General features: G+C 43.5%; 1 protein-coding gene across 1 annotated transcript; it reads left to right on the forward strand.

Moving 5' to 3' along the window:
• Positions 1-25,523, forward strand: LOC140735243 (heme oxygenase 2-like). The gene is made up of 5 exons (XM_073060074.1): positions 1-98; positions 14,876-14,993; positions 17,723-18,214; positions 21,757-21,874; positions 24,885-25,523. The coding sequence occupies exons 1-5, from the start codon at positions 49-51 to the stop codon at positions 24,998-25,000; spliced, it is 894 nt and encodes a 297-aa protein (XP_072916175.1). The 5' UTR covers positions 1-48; the 3' UTR covers positions 25,001-25,523.
• Positions 25,524-25,649: the final 126 nt, after the last annotated feature.

A 25,649-nucleotide genomic window follows, 5' to 3' on the forward strand; every position in this document is an offset into this window, starting at 1 on the left:
ATCACCTCATTCCATGCCATGCCAGTACCGAGCTCCAGCGACTGAACAATGGTGCCTGGTGAAGACGAGGAGTCCAGAATGGATGGGGACATTGTCAGGTTTGTCATGTTTAGCGGGTTATTTAATGGGGGCTGTTGTGTGGGGGGGGGGGGGGAGAAGGAGGGAGGATAGGTAGTTTGTGAAGAGATTTGCTTTATTCTGCTTCCAGTGCTTTTGTGGGCGTCATTGTGTCCGAGTTGTATGGTCCTGAGGTCCTCAATATCATCTGCTTTTCTTTTATATTGAGTGATACACCATAAGACAGAGGAGCAGAATTAGTTAGGCCATTTGGCCCATTGTTTCTGCTTTGCCATTTCATCAAAGCTGATCCAATTTCCCTCTCAGCCCCAATCTCCTGCCTTCTCCCTGTATCCCTTCATGCCCTGAACAATCAAGAATCTGTCAGCCTCTGCTTTAAATATACATATTTGTCCTCCACAGCTACCTGTGGCAAAGAATTCTACAGATTCACCACACTCTGGCTCAAGAAATTCTTCCTCATCTCTGTTCAAAAAGGATGCCCCTCTATTCCGAGGCTGTGTCATCTGGTCTTAGGCTCTCCCACCCCAGGAAACATTCTCTCCACATCCACTCTATCAAGGCGCTTGCACCATTCAATGGGTTTCAATGAGGTCACCCCCTCATTCTATTGAATTCCACCGAATCCTGACCCAGAGCCATCAAATGCTCTTCATATGACAAGCCATTCAATCCTGGAATCATATTCGGGAACCTCCTTTGAACCCTCTCCAGTTTCAGCACATCCTTTCTAAGATAAGGAACCCAAAACTGCTCACAATTCTCCAAGTGAGGCCTCACCGGTGCTTTATAAAGTCTCAACATTACATCCTTGCTTTTGTATTCTAGTTCTGTTGAAATGATGCTAACAATGCATTTGTCTTCCTCGCCACGGACTCAACCTGCAACTTAACCTTTAGGGAATCCTGCACAAGGACTCCCAAGTTCTTTTGCACCTCAGTTTTTTGTACAGTATTTTCTCTCCATTTAGAAAATAGTCAACCCTTTCATTTCTTCTACCAAAGTGCATGGCCATATACTTCCCAACACCTTATTCCATCTGCCATTTCTTTGCCCGTTCTCCTAATCCCAAGTGCTTCTGTAGGCCTCTCTACTTGTTCAAAACACTGCCTACCCCTCCACCTATCATATAGTCAGCAAACTTTGCAACAAAGCCATAAAGTCCATCATCCAAATTGTTGACATACAATGTAAAAAGAATCTGTTCCAACACAGATCCCTGTGAAAACACCACTTGTCACCAGCAGCCAGCCAGAAATGGCCCCCTTTATTCCCACTCTTTGCCTCCTGCTAATCAGCCACTGCTTTATCCATGCTAGAATCTCTCCTGTAATACCATGGGCTTGGAGCTTGTTAAGTAGCCTCATGTGTGGCACTTTGTCCAAGGCTTTTTGAAAATCCAAGTGCACAACATCAACCGATTCTCCTTTGTCCATCCTGCTTGTTATTTCTTCAAAGAATTCCAACAGATTTGTCAGGCAAGATTTTCCCTTGAAGAAACAATGCTGACTGCAGCCTATTTTATCATGTGCCTCCAAGTACCCTGACACCTCTTCCTTAATAATCAACTCCAACATTTTCCCAACCGTTGAAGTCAGACTAACTGGCCTGTAGTTTCCTTCCTTAAAGAATGGAGTGACATTTGCAATTTTCCAGTCTTCCAGACCTTCCAGAATCTAGTGATTCTTGAAAGATCAATACTAATGCCTCCATGATCTCTTCAGCCACCTCTTTCAGAACTTGGGAGGTGTACACCATTGGATCCAGCTGACTTGTCTACCTTCAGACCTTTCATTTCCCCAAGAACCTTCTCTCTATTTATGGTAACTTCACGCATTTCATGATACCCGACACCTTGAATCCACCATACTGCTAGTGTCTTCCACAGTGAAGGCTGATACAAAATACTTATTCAGTTCATCCACCATTCCATTGTCCCCCACTTCTCTCCAGCATCTTTTCCAGCAATTGTCCTTTACACCATGTAAAAACACACCATGGAAACAGAATTATCCTGGGAATGAAAGGGTTAATGGATGGAGTGTTTGAGGGGTTTGGGCCTGTACTCATTGAAGTTTAGAAGAATGAAGGGGATCTTATTGAACCCTACGGAATACTGAAAGGCCTAGGTAGAGTGCATGTGGAGAGGATGTTTCCTATAGTGGAAGAGTCTAGGACCAGCGGGCACAGCCTCTGAAAAGATGGACGTCCCTTTAGAACAGAAGAGGAATTTTTTAAGCCAGTGGGTGGTGAATCTATGGAACTCATTACTACAGACAGCTGTGGAAGCCAAGTCATTTGGTATATTTAAAGCAGAGGTTGTTAGGTTCTAGAGTAGTCAGGGAGAGGGCAGGAGAATGGGATTGAGAGGGAAAATAAATCAGCTATGATCAAATGGCACAGCAAACTTGATGGACCAAATAGCTTAATTCTATTTCTATGTCTTACTAACAGACTTCCATTACCCTGGGTCTGTGGGATGATTGTGGCACTCAGCTTCAATTTTGGTGGCTGGAATGTACACATTCTGATGTCAGCTGGTTCAAGCATCTCAGGCTCATTAAAGGTCTCCCAGGGTGGCTGGAGAGTTGATATTTCTGATTGATAGCTGTGTTGGCCAGGACCAGAGATCACAGACCCACCACAAGAGTTGGCTGTTTAGGACAGGGACAGATTTTCCTCACTAAGGGTGGGGATTCATGGGATTTCTCAACCCTTGAAGGGCTGTGGAGGTTCAGTTTCTGAATATCTTCAAGGCAGAGACTGATAGTGGTGTGGGCATTGGCAGAATTGAGAGATCTGTGGCAAGAGCTGAAAGGAGCAGTGAGGTAAAAGATGAGACACTGTGGAGCAGGTACAAGAGGACAAAATTCTCCACAAAAACACAAAGGTTGGTAGTGGTATGGATCGTGTAGAAGATTGTCACAGGTTACATCAGGACATTGACAGGATGGAGAGAGCTGGGCTGAGAAGTGGCAGATGGAGTTCAATCCAGAAAAGTGTAAAGTGGTTCATTTTGAAAAATGGAACTTGAAGGCAGAGTACAGGGTTAAAGGCAGAATTCTTAACAGTGAGGAGGAACAGAGGGGTCTCAGGGTCCACATCCATAGAACCCTCAAAGTTGCCACACGAGTTGACAGGATTAAGGAGGTGTATGGTCCATTGTGGTTCTTACTCTACCTACTCCCATTCGGTCAGATTATTCAAAACACACGGTGAATTACCACAGCTACGCAAATGGCACAACTGTAATTGTCCATTACACCAGATGAGCATGAGGCTCTGAACCCCCTTGTCCGATGTCTTAGTAGCATTATAGAATCGATGAGTTTGAATTTCCTGAAAATAAATAAGGAAAAAACATTTTAGTTATTGGTAGCAATAAAAAAGTGAGGATCTTAGAAATAAACTTGATTATTTCTAACAAAACAAGCCAGAAGTAAAGAATTTTTTATTGACTAAGCTAAACGTCAGATCACACATTAACCAGATTACTAAGACTGCGTACCGTCATTTAAAAGTTTGATTTCTTATAATATCTCAACATGCAAAAAAACGGATACAGTTTTGATTTTAGCCAATTAGGCCACTGTTATGGACTCTTTTTTTCAGGACTGCTTAAAATAGATATAAATCGGCTGCAGCTTGTTCAAAATACAGCAGCAAGAATCTTAACCAAAGAAAGAAAATCTGAGCACATTTCATTGGTTTTGGTATCATTTCGGATTCTTTCAGATCAATTTTAAAATGCTCTCAGTTGTATACAAGACTCTGAATAATCTAGCTCCTCAGTATATTTTGGAGTGTCTATCCCCTTATATTTCTAACTGTAATCTTAGATCCTCAGATACTGGTTTGCTTAGTGTTTCTAGAGCCAAACGTGCAAGAACTGTTGATGCAGCCTTTTGCTCTTGTACACTAAAAATCTGGAATACTCTACTATATGCCAGGCTAGTACTGTGAAATGTTTCAAAACACTTCTAAACATCTACTTTTTAAATTTGGCTTACTTATAGGAATACTTAATGCCTGGTGGTGTAGCTTACATTTACATAATTTGGTATGTTTGATTATATTTTATTCTGTATAATTATCTTTACTTATGATTTTAATTTTGTCTTATTTTTATGACTATATTGATTTATCTTTACAAGCTATGTAAAGCTCTTTGATCCTATATCTTAATGTATGAAAGGTGCTATAAAAATAAAGTCATTATTTATTCTTTCTTCGCTCAAGCTGGTAAATGAGCCAAGCATGCTCATTTATCAATTGCTCAAAACTTTTGGACTATAGTGAGATGCTGAAGATGTTCTATAGGTCAGTTGTGGAGAGCGCCCTCTTCTTTGTGGTGGCGTGTTGGGGAGGCAGCATTAAGAAGAGGGACGCCTCACGTCTTGATAAGCTGGTAAGGAAGGCGGGCTCTGTCGTGGGCAAAGTACTGGAGAGTGTAACATCGGTAGCTGAGCGAAGGGCGCTGAGTAGGCTACGGTCAATTATGGAAAACCCTGAACATCCTCTACATAGCACCATCCAGAGACAGAGAAGCAGTTTCAGCGACAGGTTGCTATCGATGCAATGCTCCTTCAACCGCCAGGAGTAAGATATGTTAAAGTGCCGGGGGTTGATTGTATTTAATGTATTTAAGTAAACTACTTAAGAACTTTTTAAAAGCTATTATTAATGCTTTTTGAGATAGTGATTTAGATGCATATCATATTTTTTACTGAGTTAAGTATTGTATGTAATTAGTTTTGCTACAACAAGTGTATGGGACATTGGAAAAAATGTGAATTTCCCCATGGGGATGAATAAAGTATCTATCTATCTATCTATCTATTCTAGTGGTGTTTATTATTGTTGCTTTCTGAAGATTTACATAGATATTACTGTGTAGGCCTAATTGTTTAATGCTATTGTGTAGTGCCTTTGGGATGATTCCAGTTGTAGATATTACTATCGGGACAATGATACCCTGTTCATGTTCCAAAGTCTTTCAGTTTTCTCTTTATTATTGTGTGTTGGCATTCATTAGTCAGCGAATTGAGTTCAAGAGTTATGATGTAATCTTGCAGTTCTATAAAACCCTGGTTAGGCCAACTTGGAATATTGTGTTCTGTTCTCGTCACCTTGTTATAGAAAGGATGTGCAATGTTTCAAGAGGATGCAGAGGAGATTTACCAGGATGATGCCTGGAGTAGAGAACAAATCTTATGATGATAGGTTGAGGGAGCTAGGGCTTTAGTTTTTGGAGCGAAGGAGGATGAGGGGACACATGATAGAGGTGTACAAGATGAAAGGAGGCACAGTGGGTAGACAGCCTTTCTTCCAGGGCAGAAATAGTTATAGGAGGAAAGTACAGGGAGGATGTGGTGGGTGTATAGAACACACTTCCGGGGGGTGGGAGAGGCAAATACAGTGCCTCCACGACCTGGACCCATACGTCGATGTGTGGAGAGTTACATGTCAACGTTGCTTGGATTAACCGTGTCATTTAGGTGCATCTGGAAGGGGTGTGGGATAGGTCATTTGGGTATGCCTGGATGAGGCATGGGGATGGCGTCATATAACAAACGAGTGTAGGCTTTTTCTATTGAATTTGGGAGGTTTCTGAAAATTTCTGCAGCTAAGCGATGCAGCAGACTGAGTTACCAGCGAGAGAGTGAGTAGAGTTAGTTGAAGAGTTCACTACCGCAGTGGTAGTATTGGAGTATAAAAGTATAAATTTTAACTATGAAGTCAGTTATTTGCTATGCATGTACTCAATTTAGTAGAATGAAATCTTAGGAATGTAGAAGACAATGGTGTGTTAATGAGAGGTAGCTACAGAAAGAGCTTGCTATTTGCTATGCATGTATCCTAAAAATGTAGAAGGCAATGATGTGTTAATGAGAAGTAGCTAAGAGATGTAGATTAGAACATGATTAAGCCAATTGATAGAAACAATAGGGACAATGATGTACGTGAGGTACGTGTAATTTGTAACTATAGATCGATTACATATGCTAATACAACTGGACCAGGAGATTGGTATAAAAAATGCTGTGTCCGGGGATGGGGGGGGGGGGCAATCAGCGACTAGCTCAATGACTGTCTCAGCTTTGATTTGCAAATTAAAGTTTAACCCTTCTTGAAGAATCTTCTGCGTCTCTTGGTCATTTGTGAGGCACAAAAAACCACGACAAAATTGGCGACCGCGGCAGGACCGGATAGAGACCCGCGGAAGGGAAACAGCAGATTGGGGATGCTTCCCAGTCCTCTAAGGACCCCCACAAGGCTAACAGAATTAAGGGTGCACCCAAACAAAAGGAAAGCGCTTTTTGCGACAGTTTGGACTAAGAATTCTGTTGGCTTTGGGGAGGTATTGGAGTCTCAGAAGTGTGGAACCACTGCCGAAGGGTCTCTCCGGTCCAAAGAATCTGGCAGAATTGGGGGTTAACAGAGGAGGCTCAGAGGATTGCTCAAGAACACTGCAGTGAGGGTAAGTACAAATAAGTTAATAAGACGTTAAGAAAAAATCCACTTGGTGTTGGTAAATCCCTGTGGGTACCGCTTCGTATGAAATGAAGGGCTGAACGGGCAGGGAAAGGAAAATAGAATTAGAGTAGAAAATCCTCGTGGATACCGCCTTAAGAGATAAGGGTCTGAATGGGCGAGGTGTTGGTAAATCCCTGTGGGTACCGCTTCGTATGAAACGAAGGGCTGAACGGGCAGGGAAAGGAAAATAGACTAGGCGTAGAATTAGAGTAAGTTTAGTTAAGAAAAAGTCCACGTGGTGTTAGACTAGGACTAGGTGTAGAATTAGAGTAAATAATATCCAGTAAACAAACTGTGAATCTCTGTAAAGGAACAGCAGTAGAGATTCTGAGCAAAAAATTCCCATTAATTCAAAATGAGATCACGAAAACTTCAGAAAAATTGGAAAAAAGAACCAAAAACCTGGTCACAAAGTGGCCAAGAGAAGGAACGTTTGATGTAAGTTTGTGCGAAGAAATGGAGGGACTAATTAAAAATTACAAACCAAAAGATAAATCTAAGAAAAGAGGGCAAAAAAGAAAACGAGAAGTGGAAGTGCTAAAACTCTTCAGAACGGAGGGAGAAAGGCTGAGGAGGACAGGTAGAATATCGATTACAAGCAAGGAAAACACTAAGGTGCTGGAGAAACAGCCTGTTAGAGAGAGAGAGGAGGGTACGGTGAGAAGCTGGCTTCGGCTCCGTACCTGGATGTGAAAGAAACAGAAAAGCCCCCTCCCTATAATGAGGAAGGAACCCCTAAGCAGTGCCCCCTGCTGACGGGAACAGTAAACATGCAGGGAGAAGTACAGGTTTGGGATAATGAGGAGGAGAAAAAACAATACGAGAAGAAAAAAGTGGCGATATGGAAGGAGATACAGGCAGAAAGGATAAAGATAGAACAGGTACAGAGAGAAATGAAAGAAGGGATTGAACGGATGAAATACTTTGAGAGGTAAAGGAGTATGAGGAGTATCGGTTATACTATAGAAATAAACAGACTAGAAAAGAAAGTGGCTCATCAGGACAGGAAGAAAGAGAAGGTGACTCATTGGAGGAGCAAGAGTTAAGTGGAAAGAGAGAGGATACGAGAATTTGTGGGGAAGAGGTAGGAGGCATAATCCTAGAAGGACAGAAGGAGGCAGTAGGGGAGCGACTTGCAGAGGTAGAAAGAGAGCTAGATAAGTTACTGAGAGAGGATTGCCAGGAGAGATGCGAAAAATACTCTAGGGGCCAACCAAGTATTGAATCAAGACAAAAAGAAAGGACTCCACAGGGAGACCGAGGGAAGAAGAGGACCCCGGAGACATTTGTGTGGGAGGCAGTAAAGACATACCCTGAGACAGATGGGGAGTCAGGTGAGGAGAAGAGCCAGGGCAGGTGGGAAGAAGGAGGAAGAATGATGCCGTTGTTAGTAAAAGGATCAGGACGTGCAGTATATCCCTTGGGGATGCCAGGACCTAGAAGGGCTGAAAAACACTCTGCCCAATTTACATGAAGGAGCAGGGAAATGGATTAGAGCCTTTGAAGAAGAAACAGCGGGACGGTTATTGGCTATGGGAGATTTGAAGGCACTGTTGATAAGGTTGATGGGAACCTCCAAATTTAACGAACTAATGGAAATGGCTGGCATAGTAAACTCGAACGACCCAAGAACTGATGGAGACGGGTTTGACAGAGTGAGGCAGAGGGTATGGCAGGCCCTCAGAAAGTTTTATCCACCCAAAGTGGACCCCAAAGCCTTAAAAGGGGATCCACTGGGAGACACTGAAAACCCAGCAACCTACGTAGAAAACCAGTTGAAAAGGTGGAGACTGAGCAAGAGGTAGAGAATAGCTTATTTATGACCTCATTGTTCCGACATAGCATTTTGGATGCAATGCCACCACAAGTAAAATCCAAACTGGAGGAAGTGGTTGGGCTAACGTCAAAGACCCCACAAGAATTTAGAGACCACGTAGTCCATGCGGTTGAGAAATACCGGAAAGACAAACAAAGGTTGGCTGAGCAGCAGGAAGAGGTGCAAAGAAAGTTAATACAAATGCAGCTCGAAGAACTCAAAAAGAAGGAAAAAGAGAAAAACAAAAAGATGCTGCCAACAACCACCGGTTCGAGTACAGCCATCGAACTGGACAAAGCACTGCTATATGGATCATACTGTAAGACAAGGGCTGGAAAACCCTATGCCAATAATTGACTTTGAGGGAGCATTCCCACAAATGCTCTATCAGGAACAGACTAAACTCAAACAGCCCAGACAGGACTGGAAGTCCCAAGGAGGGGGACAGAGGAGCTATGGGCAAAGGAGACCAGTGAGAAAACAGTGGGAAAGAGAGGTAGAGAGATTGTGCTGGGAATGTAATCAGCCAGGTCACATGAGAAGAGATTGTCCGTTTATACTATGGCCTGTCACACACCAGCAGGAACCGATAAGAAGGGAACTAAAGTTTAGCCAAGGACCAGCCCCCACAGGCCCAAACGGACCTGTGAACCCCTATGCGAGGTATTAGGGGTGCCCCGAGAACTTGAGTGGGAAGGGACATTACCCAATGATAACAAGGGAGGCAGATGAGGAACCCATAGTTCAGGTTATGTTAGAAGGGCAACTGACACCAATGATGATAGATACTGGAGCCAGGTACACTTGCGAACAGCCACAGTATGCCCTTCACCTTCCCATGTCAGGAAAGTTTATTAAGATGGTAGGGTTCTCGGGGAAAACACAGTTGACACAGTGCACGGCTCCAGTGCGGTTGAGAATGGGAAATAAAGAAATTGTTTTGCCGGTGCTAGTATTTAAAGGAACTCCGATTAATTTGTTAGGCAGAGATGCCTTATTGAAACTGGAATTAAAATTAGAATGCACCAGAAATGGGCTGAGTGTGAAAAGAGCAGGGGCTCAATTGATAGTGCGAGAAGACAAGAAGGCTAATGTCTTTTGGATAGGAGACATCGCAGACCAGATTCAGAAAACCTGGGAAAAATGGAAAAAGGGCGTGCAGGTTATATTACCCAGGGCTGTAATGCCCAAATCTGAGCTACATTGTACAGTGATTTTTGACGAGACTCAGAACAGGGAGTTAGAGGAGAAATGGCACCTGGAGGCATGTACTCAGCAGCACCTGGAAGGGGAGGCTGTGATAATTGGAAAGCAAGGGGCAGCTTTACAAGTTAAGTGGAACACCTTTTTAGAAAAATGGTACAGGATACCGGAGGCTGCGCCCCAAGTAACGTTGTTGGTAAATAAGGGATATCAGTCTAAAGACTTAGGATCTTTAGTTAAGAGTGCTGAAACCGTAACAGTGTGGAGGAAAATTACGCCAGAGGTGTGGATATCAGAAGACAACAATTGTATTAAAATAATGGTAAGTGTAGCTATGGTAGGGGACAGTGAGAGAGGTCGAAATAACTCCCCAACCACACATGCCCTTGCTGGGAAAGGAAAGAGGCCAGCAGAAAGATAAAAGGTTAGATGAGTTGCCATCTATTCTGTGGTCACAGCATGACACGGACGTAGGGAAAATAAAAACAGCTAGTCTGGTGGAAATAAGGCTGAAAAAAGGAGCAATTCCACCCAGGAGACCACAATACCCACTAAGACCAGAAGCAGAAGAGGGAATAGCGTCGACAGTGCAGGGGTTGCTTGAAATAGGAGTGCTTAAAAGAACAAACAGTCCATGCAATACCCCGTTGTTGCCGGTCTTAAAAGCAGATAAATCTAAGTGGAGATTGGTGCATGATTTGCGAGCGGTAAACGATATGGTAGAGGATTTTGTCGTGGTTTTATAATTTTATAAAATTATTTTGTCATGGTTTATCGTGCCTCACAAATGACCAACAGACGCAGAAGATTCTTCAAGAAGGGTTAAACTTTAATTTGCAAATCAAAGCTGAGACAGTCATTGAGCTAGTCGCTGATTGCCCCCCCCCCCCCATCCCCATCACCGGACACAACATTTTTTATAGCAATCTCCTGGTCCAGTTGTATTAGCATATGTAATCGATCTATAGTTGCATATTACACGTACCTCATGTACATAATTGTCCCTATTGTTTCTATCAATTGGCTTAATCATGTTCTAATCTACATCTCTTAGCTACTTCTCATTAACACATTGTCTTCTACATTTTTAGGATACATGCATAGCAAATAGCAAGCTCTTTCTGTAGCTACCTCTCATTAACACACCATTGTCTTCTACATCCCTAAGATTTCATTCTACTAAATTGAGTACATGCATAGCAAATAACTGACTTCATAGTTAAAATTTATACTTTTATACTCCAATGGTTGGTTTCTCGTGCCCCACAAATGACCAGGAGACGCAGAAGATTCCTCAAGAAGGGTTAAACTTTAATTTGCAAATCAAAGCTGAGACCCTTCTTGAAGAATCTTCTGCGTCTCTTGGTCATTTGTGAGGCACGAAAAACCACAACAGTAGTTCCTAATATTTCTCCGTGTCCAGAAGATTGTGATAATTTGCGGCACACACTGCATATTTGATACGTGACTATCACTTTGTATGATCCATACTTGGACTTCTGGAGTGTTCTGTGGCGACCACTTTTTGTTAATCCATACATGGAATCGGGTGTGTTATGTGGCAACCACTTGTGTAAAGGAATATTCCCTGACCATCACCTTGTGATATCCCTACGTGGATTTTGGAACTTAGGCGTCACTTTGTTATTCCTGTGTGGATCCACTTGTCTTCTGGAATTTTCCATGATCGTCACCTTGTGTCATCTTAATGTGGATTTATGAACCCTTCCTCACAGACACCTGTACCCGTTCCCGTGGATTCCGCCTAGGACTCTGAGTAAGACTTGGGAAGAACTATTTCCAGACCTTCACAGTTTGTGAGCTAAGATGCATTGCACTGTTAATTTTTGGTTAGGGGAACAATTGTTTTTTGGGTAGGTATTGAAAATATATTTGTTTAGCATTAAAATCCGAGTCTGTGGTCTATGGCTGTTGGCACGTAACAAGACGCTTACTTACTTCAAGGACTCCCATCAGGTGCTGTCAAACTCAGAGCCATCCCTGTTGGAATGACTGTGGACAAGATTGATCCTGCCCTGCCTCCCGAACAGACAGCTCAAGTGTACCCCTCTCAGGTCACACTTCATCATTTGAAGCACTAGAAGTGTGAAGAGAAAAACACCTGCCATGCAAAGCAACAACAAAGTGGCTGTAAAAAATATTCACCCCCCCCCCCCCCATTGGAAGTTTTCATGTCTTAGTTTCCTACATTGAATCGATGGATTTAATTTGGCTTTTTTGGCACAGATTAACAGAAAAGACTTGAATCAAAGTGAAAACAAATTTCTACAAATTAGTCAAAATTTATTACAATTATTAAACACAATTATTGATTACATAATTACTAACTCCTTCAAATCAGTACTTAGTAGATGAATCTTTGGCAGCAATTACAGCCTTGAATCTTTGTGGATAGGTCTCTATCAGCTTTGCACATCTGGACACTGCAGTTTTTCCCCATTCTTCTTTAGAAAGGTGCTCAAACTCTGTCGGATTGCATGGGGATCGTGAATGAACAGCAACTGCTCAGTTGGATTTAGGTCTAGATTCTAACTTTGTTGTTTTAAGCCAGTCTTGTGTAGCTTTGGCTTTATGCTCGGGGGTCATTGTGTTGCTGAAAAAGACATCTTCTCTCAAGTTGCAGTTCTCTTGCAGACTGCATCAGGTTTTCCTCCAGGATTTCTCTGTATTTTGTGCATTTATTTTACCTTCTACCTTCATGAGCCTTCCAGGGCCTGCTGCAGTGAAGATACAGCATGATACAGTCACCACAACGCTTCATGATAGAGATTGTGTTTTTAATGAAGTGCAGTGTTAGCCTTACACCAAAAGCAGCATTTAGTCTGATGGCCAAAAAGTCTTAATAGCTCAATTTTGGTTTCATCAGACCATAACACCTCTTCCAGCTGACTTTAGAGCAATCACATACCTCTGGCAAAGGTGAGTATTTTCCAGTAGTGGCTTTCTCTTTCCCAGTCTCCCATAAAGCTGTGACTGGTGAAGCTCCTGGGCAACAGTTGTCATATGCACAGTCTCTCCCATCTCAGTCACTGAAGCTTGTAACTCCTCTGGAGTGGTGGCCTCCCTGACTAGTCCCCTTCTTACACGGTGATTCAGGTTTTGAGGACAGTCTGCTCTGGACAGGTTTACAGCTGTGCCATATTCTTTCCATTTCTTGATGATTGACTTAACTGTACTCCAATGGATAGTCAGTAACTTGTAAATTTTCTTGTAGCCATCTCGTGATGTGCTTTTTGCAGAGTTGCTTGGAGTGTTCTTTTGTCTTCATGGTGTAGTTTTTGCCAGGATACTGACCCACCAGCAGTTGGACCTGCCAGATGCAAGTGTATTTTTACTACAGTCAATTGAACAGGCTCCAAGGGTAGTCATAGCCGAAGGGTGGTATTGGGGACGAGCTCCCACTGCTAAACAAATGCTCTTCATGATGTGCGCCTCAAACAGCCTCTGACAACCAAGTCCAACTCCTGGCCTTCATGTCTGGCATAGTTCTTATGCCCGGTGGAGCTGTTCTCACTGAGAAGAGAAGGGGCAAAGGCGGGCCACTGCCGCCTTAAAACCAGTTGCTCCGGGCAGATGGGGCTCATTATCCACAGATAGTAGCTTATCTAGGAAAGGGAAAACTCCGATTTCAAACCTCCGCTGCCTTGCGGCTATACCCGCTCATGGGAGAGGCTTCGGGAGTAAACCCCGGGGAAAAATCCGGAGTCGGAGTCCTGAAGGTGGCTGACTGCTGTACCCAGCACTGGCACGGCAACTCCTGTGATACTGCTGGCACCAAACTGTATCGACTTTCGTCGTTCCTTTGGACCTGTCATCAGCATGGAGAGGGGGGTCTCACTACATGGGCAACAGCCGGATCTCCATATCAACTCTGCCCTGGAGAAGCCACTCCTGGTGACTACCAGAGGCGCAGTACCCATGGTCGACCACAACCAATGGAGGCCACAATTGAAACACCTTGACTGCGCACATGTGATCTCCATTTAACTAATTATGTGACTTCTAAAACCAATTGGCTGCACCAGTGATGATTTAGTGTGTCATATCAAAGTGGTGATACTTATGCTATCAATTTTTTGTGTTTTATATTTGTAATGAATTTAGATCACCATGTAGAGATTTGTTTTGACTTTGACATGAAAGTCTTTTTCTATTGATCAGTGTCAAAAAAGCCAATTGAATCCACTGTGATTTGATGATGTAAAACATGAAAACTTTCAAGGATTTGAGTACTTTTTGTAGGCACTACACCTCGGACATTTAAGAGACTCTTAGACTCATGGATGATAGAAAAATTGAAGGCTATGTGGGAGGAGAAGGGTTAAATTGATCATTGAGTAAATTATTGTTGTTGTAGAATTGTGGAATACACCATGCATTGGCGCATGGGCAAGGCATCAGACTAGTAACCTGAAGGTCACTGGTTCGAGCCTCAGCTGAAGCAGCGTGTTTGTGTCCTTGAGCAAGGCACTTAACAACACATTGCTCTGCGACATCACCGGTGCCAAGCTGCGTGGGTCCTAGTGCCCTTCCCTTGGACAACATCGGTGGCGTGGAGAGGGGAAGGCTTGCAGCTTGGGCAACTGCCGGTCTCCCATACAACCTTGCCCAGGCCTGCGCCCTGGAAACTCCAGGCGCAGATCCATGGTCTCTCGAGACCGACGGATGCCACCAGAATACACCTACTGGTGCTACTTGGACACATCTTCAGTGATCACCAGGGCAACCCAGCCAGGGTGATCAGACCCTGACTGCTGTCCAAGTGGCGCACTAGTCCATGGATTCCCCCCCTCGAAGGGGAAGGGTTAGATTGATCTTTGAGTAAGTTAAAAGGTCAGCACATCATTGTGGGCCGAAAGGCCTGTACTGTGCTATTATGTTCTAGATCCACTTTTCTTTCCTGTTTTTGAAATGGTAGACAGCAAGAACTCTTCAGCCATTTTGAGCAATGACCATGGTGTTCTCAGGCACAAGGATGGCTGAGATGGGAATGGGATTTTGTACTTCTCCAAGACTGGGGTAGATTGCATATCAGAGTGTCACTGCACTGTACTCCACCCAGGAATATTCTCAACCTCTCGACAAATAAAGTCAAAATACTGTTTACTTTCTGAGAAGCAAACTGTTATCAATCTAGGTGTTCCATTTGCTTGTACCCCAATTGATTTGCTGGCTGTTACCCGCTACTGGCTAGCTCTGATTGTCTTCTTCCACCCACAGCCCCACAGACCTGTCAGAAATCCTGAAGGAAGGGACAAAGGAATCACATGACCGAGCAGAGAATACTCAATTCGTCAAGGACTTCCTCAAGGGCAAGATTCATCGGGAGTTGTTCAAGGTAGGGCTGATTCTACTTGCTGCCTGTGTTGTCTGGATTATGAGGGGTTGGAACAAAGGAACACCTATCCTGTGTATATTGACCAAGATGCCATTCTACACTAGTCCTGTCTGCCTGTACATGGCTTGAATCCATCTGTTCCCTTTTCCGTCCACCTCGGTCTAAATGCCTCGTAAACATTTTTGTGAAGTTGTAGAGGTGATGTACGCCTGGAAAACTGCCCACCTGGTGCCCTTACCTAAAACAAAGATACTATAACACTGGAGTCAGTTAGGAGGGTCACCAGGATAATTCCTGTGACAGGGTGATGACATCGTCTCTGTAGGCTGCCTCATTATTATTTGAGATTAGGCCAATCAGTGTAGTGTCGTCAGCAAATTTAATTAGTAGATTGGAGTTATGGGTGGCGACACAGTCATGGGTATACAGAGAGTAAAGGAGGGGACAGTACACAGCCCTGAGGGACTCCTGTGTTGAGGATCAGAGCGGCAGAGGTGAGGAAGCCCACTCTTACCATCTGCCGGCAATCTGACAGGAAGTCAGGAATCAGTGGATTTAATTTGTCTTTTTTGGCACTGATCAACTGATCAAAAAAGTCTCATGTTAAAGTGAAAACAGATCTCTACAAAGTGATCTAAATTAATTACAACTATAAAACACAAAATAATTGATTGCATAAGTATTCACCCCCTTCAAGTCGGTATTTAGTAGATGCACCTTTGGCAGCAATTACAGCCTTGAGTCTGTGTGGACAGGTCTCCATCAGCTTTGTACATTTGGACACTGTAATTTTCCCCAATTCTTCCTTACAAAACTGCTCAAGCTCTGTCAGATTGCATGGGGCTTGTGAGTGAACAGCCCTTTTCAAGTCCAGCCACAAGTTCTCAATTGGATTGAGGCCTGAACTCTGACTTGGCCACTCCAGGACATTAACTTTGTTTTTAAGCCATTCCTGTGTGGCTTTGGCTTTATGCTTGGGCTCATTGTCTTGCTGGAAAACAAGGCGTCTTCCAAGTTGCAATTCTCTTGCAGACTGCATCAGGTTTTCCTCCAGGAATTTCCCTGTACTTTGCCTGCTGCAGTGAAGCATTCCCACAATATGATGCAGCTGCTATCATGCTTCACGGTAGGGGTGGTGTGTTTTTGATGAAGTGTGATGTTTGGTTTATGCCAAACATAGTGTTGATTCTGATGGCCAAAAAGCTCAATTTTGGTTTCATCAGACCAGAGAACCTTCTTCCAGCTAATTCCAGAGTCTCCCACATGTCTTCTGGCAAACTCTAGTCGAGATTTCATGTGAGTTTTTTCAACAGTGGTTTTCTGTTTGTCACTCTCCCATAAAGCTGTGACTGGTGAAGCACTTGGGCAACAGTTTTATGCACCGTCTCTCTTACCTCAACACTAAAGACTGTAACTCCTCCAGAGTTGACATAGGTCTCTTGAAGGCCTTTCTCACTAGTCCTTCTTGTACGGTCACTCAGGTTTTGAGAATGGCCTGCTTTAGGCAGATTTTCAGTTGTGCCATATTCATTCCATTTCTTGATGGTTGTACGCCAAGGGACATTCAGTGACTTGGATATATCCATTCCTGATTTGTGCTTTTCAATAACCTTTCACAGAGTTGCTTGGAGTGCTCTTCTGTTTACAGGGTGTAGTTTTTGCCAGGATACTGACTCACCAGCAGTTAGACATTCCAGGTACAAGTGTATTGTTACAATCAATTGAAACTCCTTGACTGCCCACAAGTCTCCAAAAACAAATCCCTATTTAACTGATCATTTGACTTCTAAACCAATTGGCTGCACTAGTGTTGATTTAGTGTGTCACATTAATGGGGATGAATACTTATGCAATAACGTTTTTGTGTTTTATATTTGTAATTAATTTAGATCACTTTTCACTTTAAAGAGTCTTTTTCTGTTGATTAGTGTAAAAAAAATGCCAAATTAAATCCACTGCGATTCAATGTTGTAAAACAATAAACCATGAAAAATTCCAAGAGGGTGAATACTTTTTATCGGCAGTGGAGCATGCCCACAACTTACCAACCCTAATCTGGAATGTGGGAGCGCACAGACAAAACCCATGTGTTCGTGGGGAGAACGTCCAAACTCCTGACAGGAATTCGAATCAGAATCAGGTTTAATATCACCGGCATAGGTTGTGAAAGTTGTTTTGTTGCAACAGTACATTGTAATATATGACAATAAAAAAGCTATAAATTACAGTAAGTATATATTTAAAAAAAGATAAATGGTACAAAAAGAGAGAAGGAAATAGTGAGGGAGTGTTCACGGGTTCATTGTCCATACAGAATTTTTTTCTGATCCTGTGCAGTGGCCCCGCCATATCCAGTTAAACCCTGATTGCTGCCACAGTAATGTGTAGCACTAAACTCTACACATCCATAACCGCCCTGTTCAGACTGGGCTTTGTGGGGTGCGTGGTAGTCCGTGACATTTGGCACTTTGCACCTCTGGATTACCCTTATAAAATATTTGGATCATTCCCTATAATTGCTTCCCCAATGATCTCCCCACCCCCCCCACCACCACCAGTGGGATGGGAAAGTGATGAGACAGCTGATCTAAGCTTCCTTTCCATTCTGGGAGGACTTTCTACTTTCAGCAAGCTCCTTGTGGAGAAAGAGGTGAGGGTGTGTGGGGAAGTAGGTGAGCCTGATGCAAGTAAGGCTCCCTGTCACAACACTGTCTGGTCTTGTGTTACAGCTTGGCACGGTAGCCCTTTACTACACCTACAGCGCCCTGGAGGAGGAAATGGATAAGAATGCCGAGCATCCAGCCTTTGCTCCCCTGTACTTTCCCCTCGAGCTGCATCGCAAGGAGTCTCTTGCTAAGGATCTGGCATTCCTATGGGGTCCCAGCTGGAAGGATCAAATCCAGTGCTCGGAGGCTACGAGGAGATACACAGAGCGGATCCATCACATTGGGGAGCATGAGCCTGAGTTGCTGGTTGCCCACGCCTACACCCGCTACATGGGGGACCTGTCAGGGGGGCAGGTGCTAAAGAAGGTGGCCCAGAGGGCCCTCAGCTTGCCCAGCTCAGGAGAGGGCGTCCTCTTTTACACCTTCGACAACATCTCCAACCCAAGTCGCTTCAAGCAGCTCTACCGCTCGAGGCTCAACAGTCTGGAGCCCAGTGAGGAAATCAAGCAGAGGATTGTGGAGGAGGCTAACCAGGCCTTCCACTTCAACATGGAGGTGGGCTTTGGACCTGGACATTTGCAGTGAGCGGCACAGTGGCCAATTGCCTGTTCTGGTTGTGTGATGGGATGCAGCTAGTGAGAGTTCCTGTAAAAGTGTTGGCATGGAGTCCCTGAGATTACTGAATCAGAATCAGATTTAATATCACTGACTTATGTCACAAAATTTGTTGTTTAGCCACAGCAGGGCATAATAACAAAAACATGAACAAATAAATAAGTAGTGCAATAAAAAAAAGGATTTCTTCATGAGTAAATCATGAAGAATCCCACCCATCCTGCTCCTGGGCTGTTTGTCCCACTCCCATCAGGGAGGAGGCTATGTGGCATAGAACATAGAATAGTACAACACATTACAGGCCCTTCGGCCCACAATGTTGTGCCGACCCTCAAACCCTGCCTCCCATATAACCCCCCACTTTAAATTCCTCCATATACCTGTCTAGTAGTCTCTTAAACTTCACTAGTGTATCTGCCTCCACCACTGACCCAGGCAGTGCATTCCACACACCAACCACTCTTTGAGTAAAAACCCTTCCTCTAATATCCCCCTTGAACTTCCCTCCCCTTACCTTAAAGCCATGTCCTCTTGTACTGAGCAGTGGTGCCCTGGGGAAGAGGCGCTGGCTATCCACTCTGTCTATTCCTCTTAATATCTTGTACACCTCTATCATGTCTCCTCTCATCCTCCTCCTCTCCAGAGAATAAAGCCCTAGCTCCCTTAATCTCTGATCATAATCCATACTCTCTAAACCAGGCAGCATCCTGGTAAATCTCCTCTGTACCCTTTTCAGTGCTTCCACATCCTTCCTATAGTGAAGCGACCAGAACTGGACACAGTACTCCAAGTGTGGCCTAACCAGAGTTTTATAGAGCTGCATCATTGCATCGCGACTCTTAAACTCTGTCCGTCGACTTATGAAAGCTAACACCCCATAAGCTTTCTTAACTACCCTATCAATCTGTGAGGCAACTTTCAGGGATCTGTGGACATGTATCCCCAGATCTCTCTGCTCCTCCACACTACCAAGTATCTTGCCATTTACTTTGTAATCTGCCTTGGAGTTTGTCCTTCCAAAGTGTACCACTTCACACTTCTCTGGGTTGAACTCCATCTGCCGTTTCTCAGCCCACTTCTGTAACCTATCAATATTTCTCTGCAATCTTCGACAATCCTCTACACTATCCACAACACCACCAACCTTTGTGTCATCTGCAAACTTGCCAACCCACCCTTCTACCCCCACATCCAGGTCGTTAATAAAAATCACGAAAAGTAGAGGTCCCAGAACAGATCCTTGTGGGACACCACTAGTCACAACCCTTCAATCTGAATGTACTCCCTCCACCATGACCCTCTGCCTTCTACAGGCAAGCCAATTCTGAATCCACCTGGCCAAACTTCCCTGGATCCCATGCATCCACACCAAGACCACCAGACTCAAACGGTTACTTTCACCAAGCAGTAAGACTGATCAACACCTCCACCCACTAACTCCACTCTCCATACCTCCAACCACCACTACTTTATCATTTCCTGTCAGTTCCCTTATGGACATACAATCAGTCTGAGCAAGACACACAAAATGCTGGTGGAACGCAGCAGGCCAGGGGGCATCTATAGGAAGAAGTACAGTCGATGTTTCGAGCCGAGACCCTTCGTCAGAGTATACGTTATCTTTTGTATTTATATTTATTGTTATTTATTTTATTACTGTGTTCTTTATCTTATTGCATTTTTTTTTGCTGCCTCAGATCCAGAGTAACAATTAGTTCATTGTCCTTTACACTCATATGCAGGAAATGACATTAAACAATCTTGAATCTTATAACCCAATCCCTTCATCCACATGAATTTTTTCTGCACCTTTGCCAGCTTTCATAAGACATAGGAGCAGAATTAAGCCATCTGGCCCATCAAATCTGCTCTGCCATTCCATCATGGCTGATTTATTATCCCTCTCAACCCCATTCTCCTGCCTTCTCCCTGTAATCTTTGACACCCTGACTAATCAAGAACCTATCAACCTCCGCTTTAAATATACCCAATGTCACAGCCGACTGTGACAATGAATTCCAGATTCACCACCCTTTGTCTAAAGACATTCCTCCTCATCTCTTGTTCATAAAGGACATCCTTCTATTCTGAGGCTGTGCCCTCTGGTCCTGGGTGAAATTTTCACACATATTCAAATTCCTCTAAGCTGAGAAAAGAATTCAAGGGGCAAAAACTCTAGTTAGGCCATACCTGGAGTATTGTATACAGTTCTGGTCACCCCATTAGAGGAAGACTGTTGAGGCTTTGGAGAGGGTGCAGAAGAGGTTTACCAGGATGCTGATTGGATTAGAGGGTGTGTGCTGTAAAGTGAGGTTTGACAAAATTGAGTTGTTTTCTCAGGAGTGGTGGAGACTGAGGGGAGATCTGATAGAGGTTTACAAGATTATGAGAGGCATAGTTAGAGTAGACAGACAGGGTTAAAATGTCAAATACCAGAGGACATGCATTTAAGGTGAGAGAGGATAATTTCAAAGGAAATGTGAAAGGCAAGAGAAAGTGATGGGTGCCTGGAATGTGCTGCCTGGGATGGTGGTAGAGGCAGAAATATTAGACTTTTAAGAGATGTTTAGATAGGCACATGAATGTGAGGAAAATAGGATATAGAAGTTGTGTAGGCATAAGTGATAAGTTCCGTTGGCTATTTGATGAGTAAATGTAATTGGTTTGGCATGATACTATGGGTTGAAGGGCTTGTTCCTTCGGTGTAGTGTTCTATGTTCTAAGTTAATGGGTGGTGAGGACTTTAATAAAATTATTGTGATGGTAACAATGGATAAGCTAAATGTTGTGGGGTGGGGGTGGTGGTATGTCTGGAGCCACAGAGACATGCAGACAATAGCAGGCTCTTTGGCCCATCTGGTTCATGCTGACCAAAATGTCCATCCGAGTTGTCCTATTTGGCCCATCATCTTCTAAACATTCCCAATGTATGTATCTGCCCATGTCTCAGCTCATTGCACAGATCACCCTTTGTGTTTAAAGTTTACCCTCAAGTTACTAGTAAATTTGTCTCCTCCCTTTAGATCTAAGCTTTCCAGTTCCTAATTCCCCAACCACAGGGAAAAGACCAAGTACTGAGTGTATGTGTCTCATGATTCCATACACCTCTACAAGATCCTCTGTGTCCTACACTTCAGGGATTAAGGTCCTTAACATCCAGTGTTGGTAATCAAGGATTTGGGCTCCTACAGCTTGGAGTTAACCTGCAGATACAGCCTTCAGTGGGAGGAGGTTAGCCTGAATCGGGAGGCTTTTAATTCAGTTTTACTGGATTTTAGTGAATCCACACCTGCAATTGTGAACTGTTTTGACATCCTCGCTAGAGCATAGGTCTACTTGTAATAGAGTGGATATCACAAAGGGCACTGGATTGATTCTGATGGTCAGAGGGCTCACCTTTGAGGAACAATTGTGGTCTACTTGGACTCATTGGCCACAGCCTTCCACCCTTTAATCTTTATTCTATTTACACAATCTCACAGGTATTTGAGGAACTGGATAAAATTGGAAAAACCCTTAAAGGAACGGGTCAAGAAGATGGAATCCCACTTCACGATGGCAAAGGAGATGTTCGAAAGTGTCCTTTCTATAGTGCCAAAGGTAAGCAAGCAGGGCAGAATCAGAAACGGATTTAATATTGCTGGCATATGTTATGAAATGTTGCTTTGTGGCAGCAGTACAGTGCAATATATAATAAAAATAGACTTATAAATTACAAAAATACGTAATTAAATGTAATGCAGAAAAAATATAGTGAGGTAGTGAACATGGGTTCACTGCCCATTCAAAGGTTTGATGATAGAAGGGAAAAAGCTGTTCCTAAATGTTGAGTTGTGTCTTCAGGCTCCTGTACCACCTCCCTGATGATGATAATAAGAGGGCATTTCTGGGTGATGGGGGTCCTTAATGACAGATGCTGCCTTTTGAAGATCACCTTTGAAGATGTCCTCGATGATGGGGAGGCTAGTGCCTATGATGGAACTGACTGGGTTTACAACTTTCTGCAGCATTTTACTTTATTGTCACCAAACAATTGATACTAGAGCGTACGATCATCACAGTGATATTTGATTCTGCACTTCATGCTCCCTGAAGTACAAATTGAAGTAAATATAATAAAAATTTAAATTATAAATCATAAATAGAAAATAGAAAAGGGAAAGTAAGGTAGTGCAAGTCAGGTCTGGATATTTGGAAGGTACGGCCCAGATCCGGGTCAGGATCTGTTCAGCAGTCTTATCACAGTTGGAAAGAAGCTGTTCTAATTGGGTCGTGTCCTTGATTATCCTGGCAGCACTGCTCTGACAGCATGTGGTGTAAAGTGAGTCCAAGGATGGAAGATTGGTTTGTGTGATGTGCTGGGCTATGTTCACGATCTTCTGCAGCTTCTTCCGGTCTTGGACAGGACAACTTCCATACCAGGTTGTGATGCACCCTAGAAGAATGCTTTCTACGATTACGGTGCATCTATAAAAATTAGTGAGGGTTTTAGGGGACAGGCCAAATTTCTTCAGCTTTCTCAGGAAGTAAAGGCACTGGTGGGCCTTCTTGGCAGTGGACTCTGCTTGGTTAGACCAAGTCAGGTCATTTATGATATTCACCCCGAGGAACTTAAAACTTTTGACCTGTTCCACCTGCGCACCACCGATGTAGATGGGGTTGTGTGGTCCGCTACTCCTTCTGAAGTCAACAACCAATTCCTTCATCTTGCTGACATTGAGGGATAGGTTATTGTCTTCGCACTATGCCACCAGGTTTTTAATTTCCTCTCTGTACTCAGACTCATCATTACCCAAGATACGGCCTACAATTGTGGTGTCATCAGCAAACTTATATATTGAGTTCGATGGAAACTTGGCTACACAATCATGGGTGTACAGTGAGTACAGCAGGGGATTGAGTACACAGCCTTGTGGGGCACCGGTGCTCAGAGTGATTGTAGAGGAGAGCTTGTCCCTTATTTTTACAGCTCGGGTCCTGTCTGTGAGGAAGTTGAAGATTTAGCTGCAGATCTGAGTGCTAAGACCCAGGTTCCAGAGCTTAGGAATCAGTTTATTTGGAATGATGGTATTAAAGGTATTATTTTCCGATCATGTGCAGTGGCCCCTCCATACCAGACAGTGATGCAACCAGTTAGAATGCTCTCCATAGTAATCTGTAGAAATTTGCAAGTCTTTGATGACATACCAAGTCTCCTAATGAAATAGAGCTGCTGTTATGCCTTGTTTGCAATTGTATCAATATATTGAGTCCAGGATAGACACTCAGTAACTTGAAACTGCTCACCCTTTCCACTGCTGATCCCTCATTGAAGAAACACATTACAATCTTCTTCCTGGTCCACAATCCTTCCTTGGTCTTACTGAATTTGTCCAAAGTTGTTGTGACGCCACTGAACCAGCTGATCGGACTCGCTCCAGTATGTTTGCTTGTGCCTACTTGACACCATCCGAAATTCTGTCATCAATAGTTGGCAAATTTATAGTGTTTGAGCGGTGCCTAGCCGCAGTTGTGGATTAGAGAGTAGAATAGTGGGCTAAACAATCACCAGTATTGATGGTCAACAAGGAGATGTTATTTACAATGTGCACTGACTGTGGTCTTCTGGTGAGGAAATCAAGGATCCAGTTACAGAAGCCCAGGTTTTGGAGCTTGCTGATTAGTACTGAGGGAATGATGGTCATGGCAAACAAGTGGAATGCGACTGGGGTGAGACAATGTCCTGCACTCAAATGGGTAGCCCAGGACTGGGTGGAAATGGCGTGATTGATGGCTGGAAAACCTGGAGTTTGCTTGTGTAGGACTGGAGTAGTGGGAGGGAAGAGATGGTTCTGCTACTATGGGTAACAATTGTCACTGTTGGGAAGAGCATCCTAGTAAAGATTGCAGTGGGGACCATCCTGAACAGTCTAGGAAATCCCCTACTCTACATTTGTTAATTCCCAGTATACTGAAATGAGTCACAAAGGAAGTGATTTCCTGCCTGTTCCTTTTTATAGTGTGGACTGTTTGAAGCAACATCCGCTGTCTATGCAAGTAGAACAAGATGTTGCAAGACTACCAAAGGCAGGCCCTCGAGTTCATAAACACAAGGCAATTCTACAGATGCTGGAAATCCAGAGCAACAGATAATGCTGGAGGAACTCAGCAAGTCTGAAGAATAGAGTTGAGATTTTGGGCTGAGACCATTTATTAGGTCCGAAATTTTAGCTCTTATTCTTTCCAGAGATGTTGGATTAGACTGCAAAATTGGTGGCAGCTGCATTGCATTATTTGTATAGGGGCTATCTTTAATTTAAATGGTATTTGTTATGTATGGAAATTCAATAGAATAAGTAAACTGGTATAACAAGAGCAGAGCACGACGGCTGTCTACTCCATCTTTGACTTCTTTGCCACCACTCTCCTTTTCAAAGTTTTCTTAGCGTTTATGCATGTTCTGAAAGAACATCGACTGAAAAACATCAGAAAACAAAACTGAGTTCCTCCTGCATTGTGTGTATTTGAGTGTCATATGCTGGTAGCAGGATATGGCAATTTAATGTTGCATGCGTCTCTCCCCCCCACCCCCCAACCATCATTAATTCTTTGGCTCTTTCTTTCCCTCTAGGCAGTGGTGAAATGGGGTGCCCACTTCATGGAATGATGGCCATCGTGCAGAGCTCTCCTTTCCAGGTAGTGATGGCTGTTCTTGTGGCACTGGCTGCCAGCTGGTATCTGCTATGAGGCCAACTGTCACAGACAGACAGTCCAAAGTGATGCAAAACTCACCCCTTCCTCCACCCCTTGTTGTCTAACATTGATGCAATTGAGACCCAGCAGGACTGGCAATGAGAAAGTCAGTGTGGACGGCTGTCCCTTCGAACACAGTGGTTGGCCTTCGTCACTGTGGCCTGTTTGTTTAATGTCCAAAATCTCAGCTGCATTTCTTGAACTGTACCATTCCAGGCTGCTCTTTGAGAATTTTTCATTCACTTTATTGAAGGAGCATAGCTGTTTATAATTGACAAAACCCTTTACTGAGACAACATGCTTAAAACTCACCTGGTCCTCACTCACATAACACAGGCTTCAGACTGATCAGATAGGCCTGCAGCTAGAGACAGTTCCCACTATTAAAGTGGTTGGGATATAATTAAACTGTAATGCTGAAATTCCACTTTCTGTAATATGTGGTTAAATCTGTCATTAATTTTTCATTGTTATTTACCCAGTATTTATGCACAAATATTAAACGTTCTAACCACCACTGACCTGTCATTACTGACTGACTGCACTTTATTTATAAGCATGGGGTAATTAGAATATCTCACCACTCTATTCTGTTGAAAGTCAATGAATGACCAACAGGAGCAGTTTTCCTCAACGTGGAGAG

This window comes from Hemitrygon akajei, chromosome 11, assembly GCF_048418815.1.
Source record: "Hemitrygon akajei chromosome 11, sHemAka1.3, whole genome shotgun sequence".
In the NCBI taxonomy this organism is placed as follows: domain Eukaryota; kingdom Metazoa; phylum Chordata; class Chondrichthyes; order Myliobatiformes; family Dasyatidae; genus Hemitrygon; species Hemitrygon akajei.

Excerpts from the sequence above, each read along its gene's own strand:
- LOC140735243 (XM_073060074.1), top strand. The coding sequence starts at position 49 with ATGGTGCCTGGTGAAGACGAGGAGTCCAGAATGGATGGGGACATTGTC. Across the intron at positions 99-14,875 it reads ATGGATGGGGACATTGTCAG|CCCCACAGACCTGTCAGAAA; the intron begins GTTTGTCATGTT and ends TTCCACCCACAG. Across the intron at positions 21,875-24,884 it reads TCCTTTCTATAGTGCCAAAG|GCAGTGGTGAAATGGGGTGC; the intron begins GTAAGCAAGCAG and ends CTTTCCCTCTAG.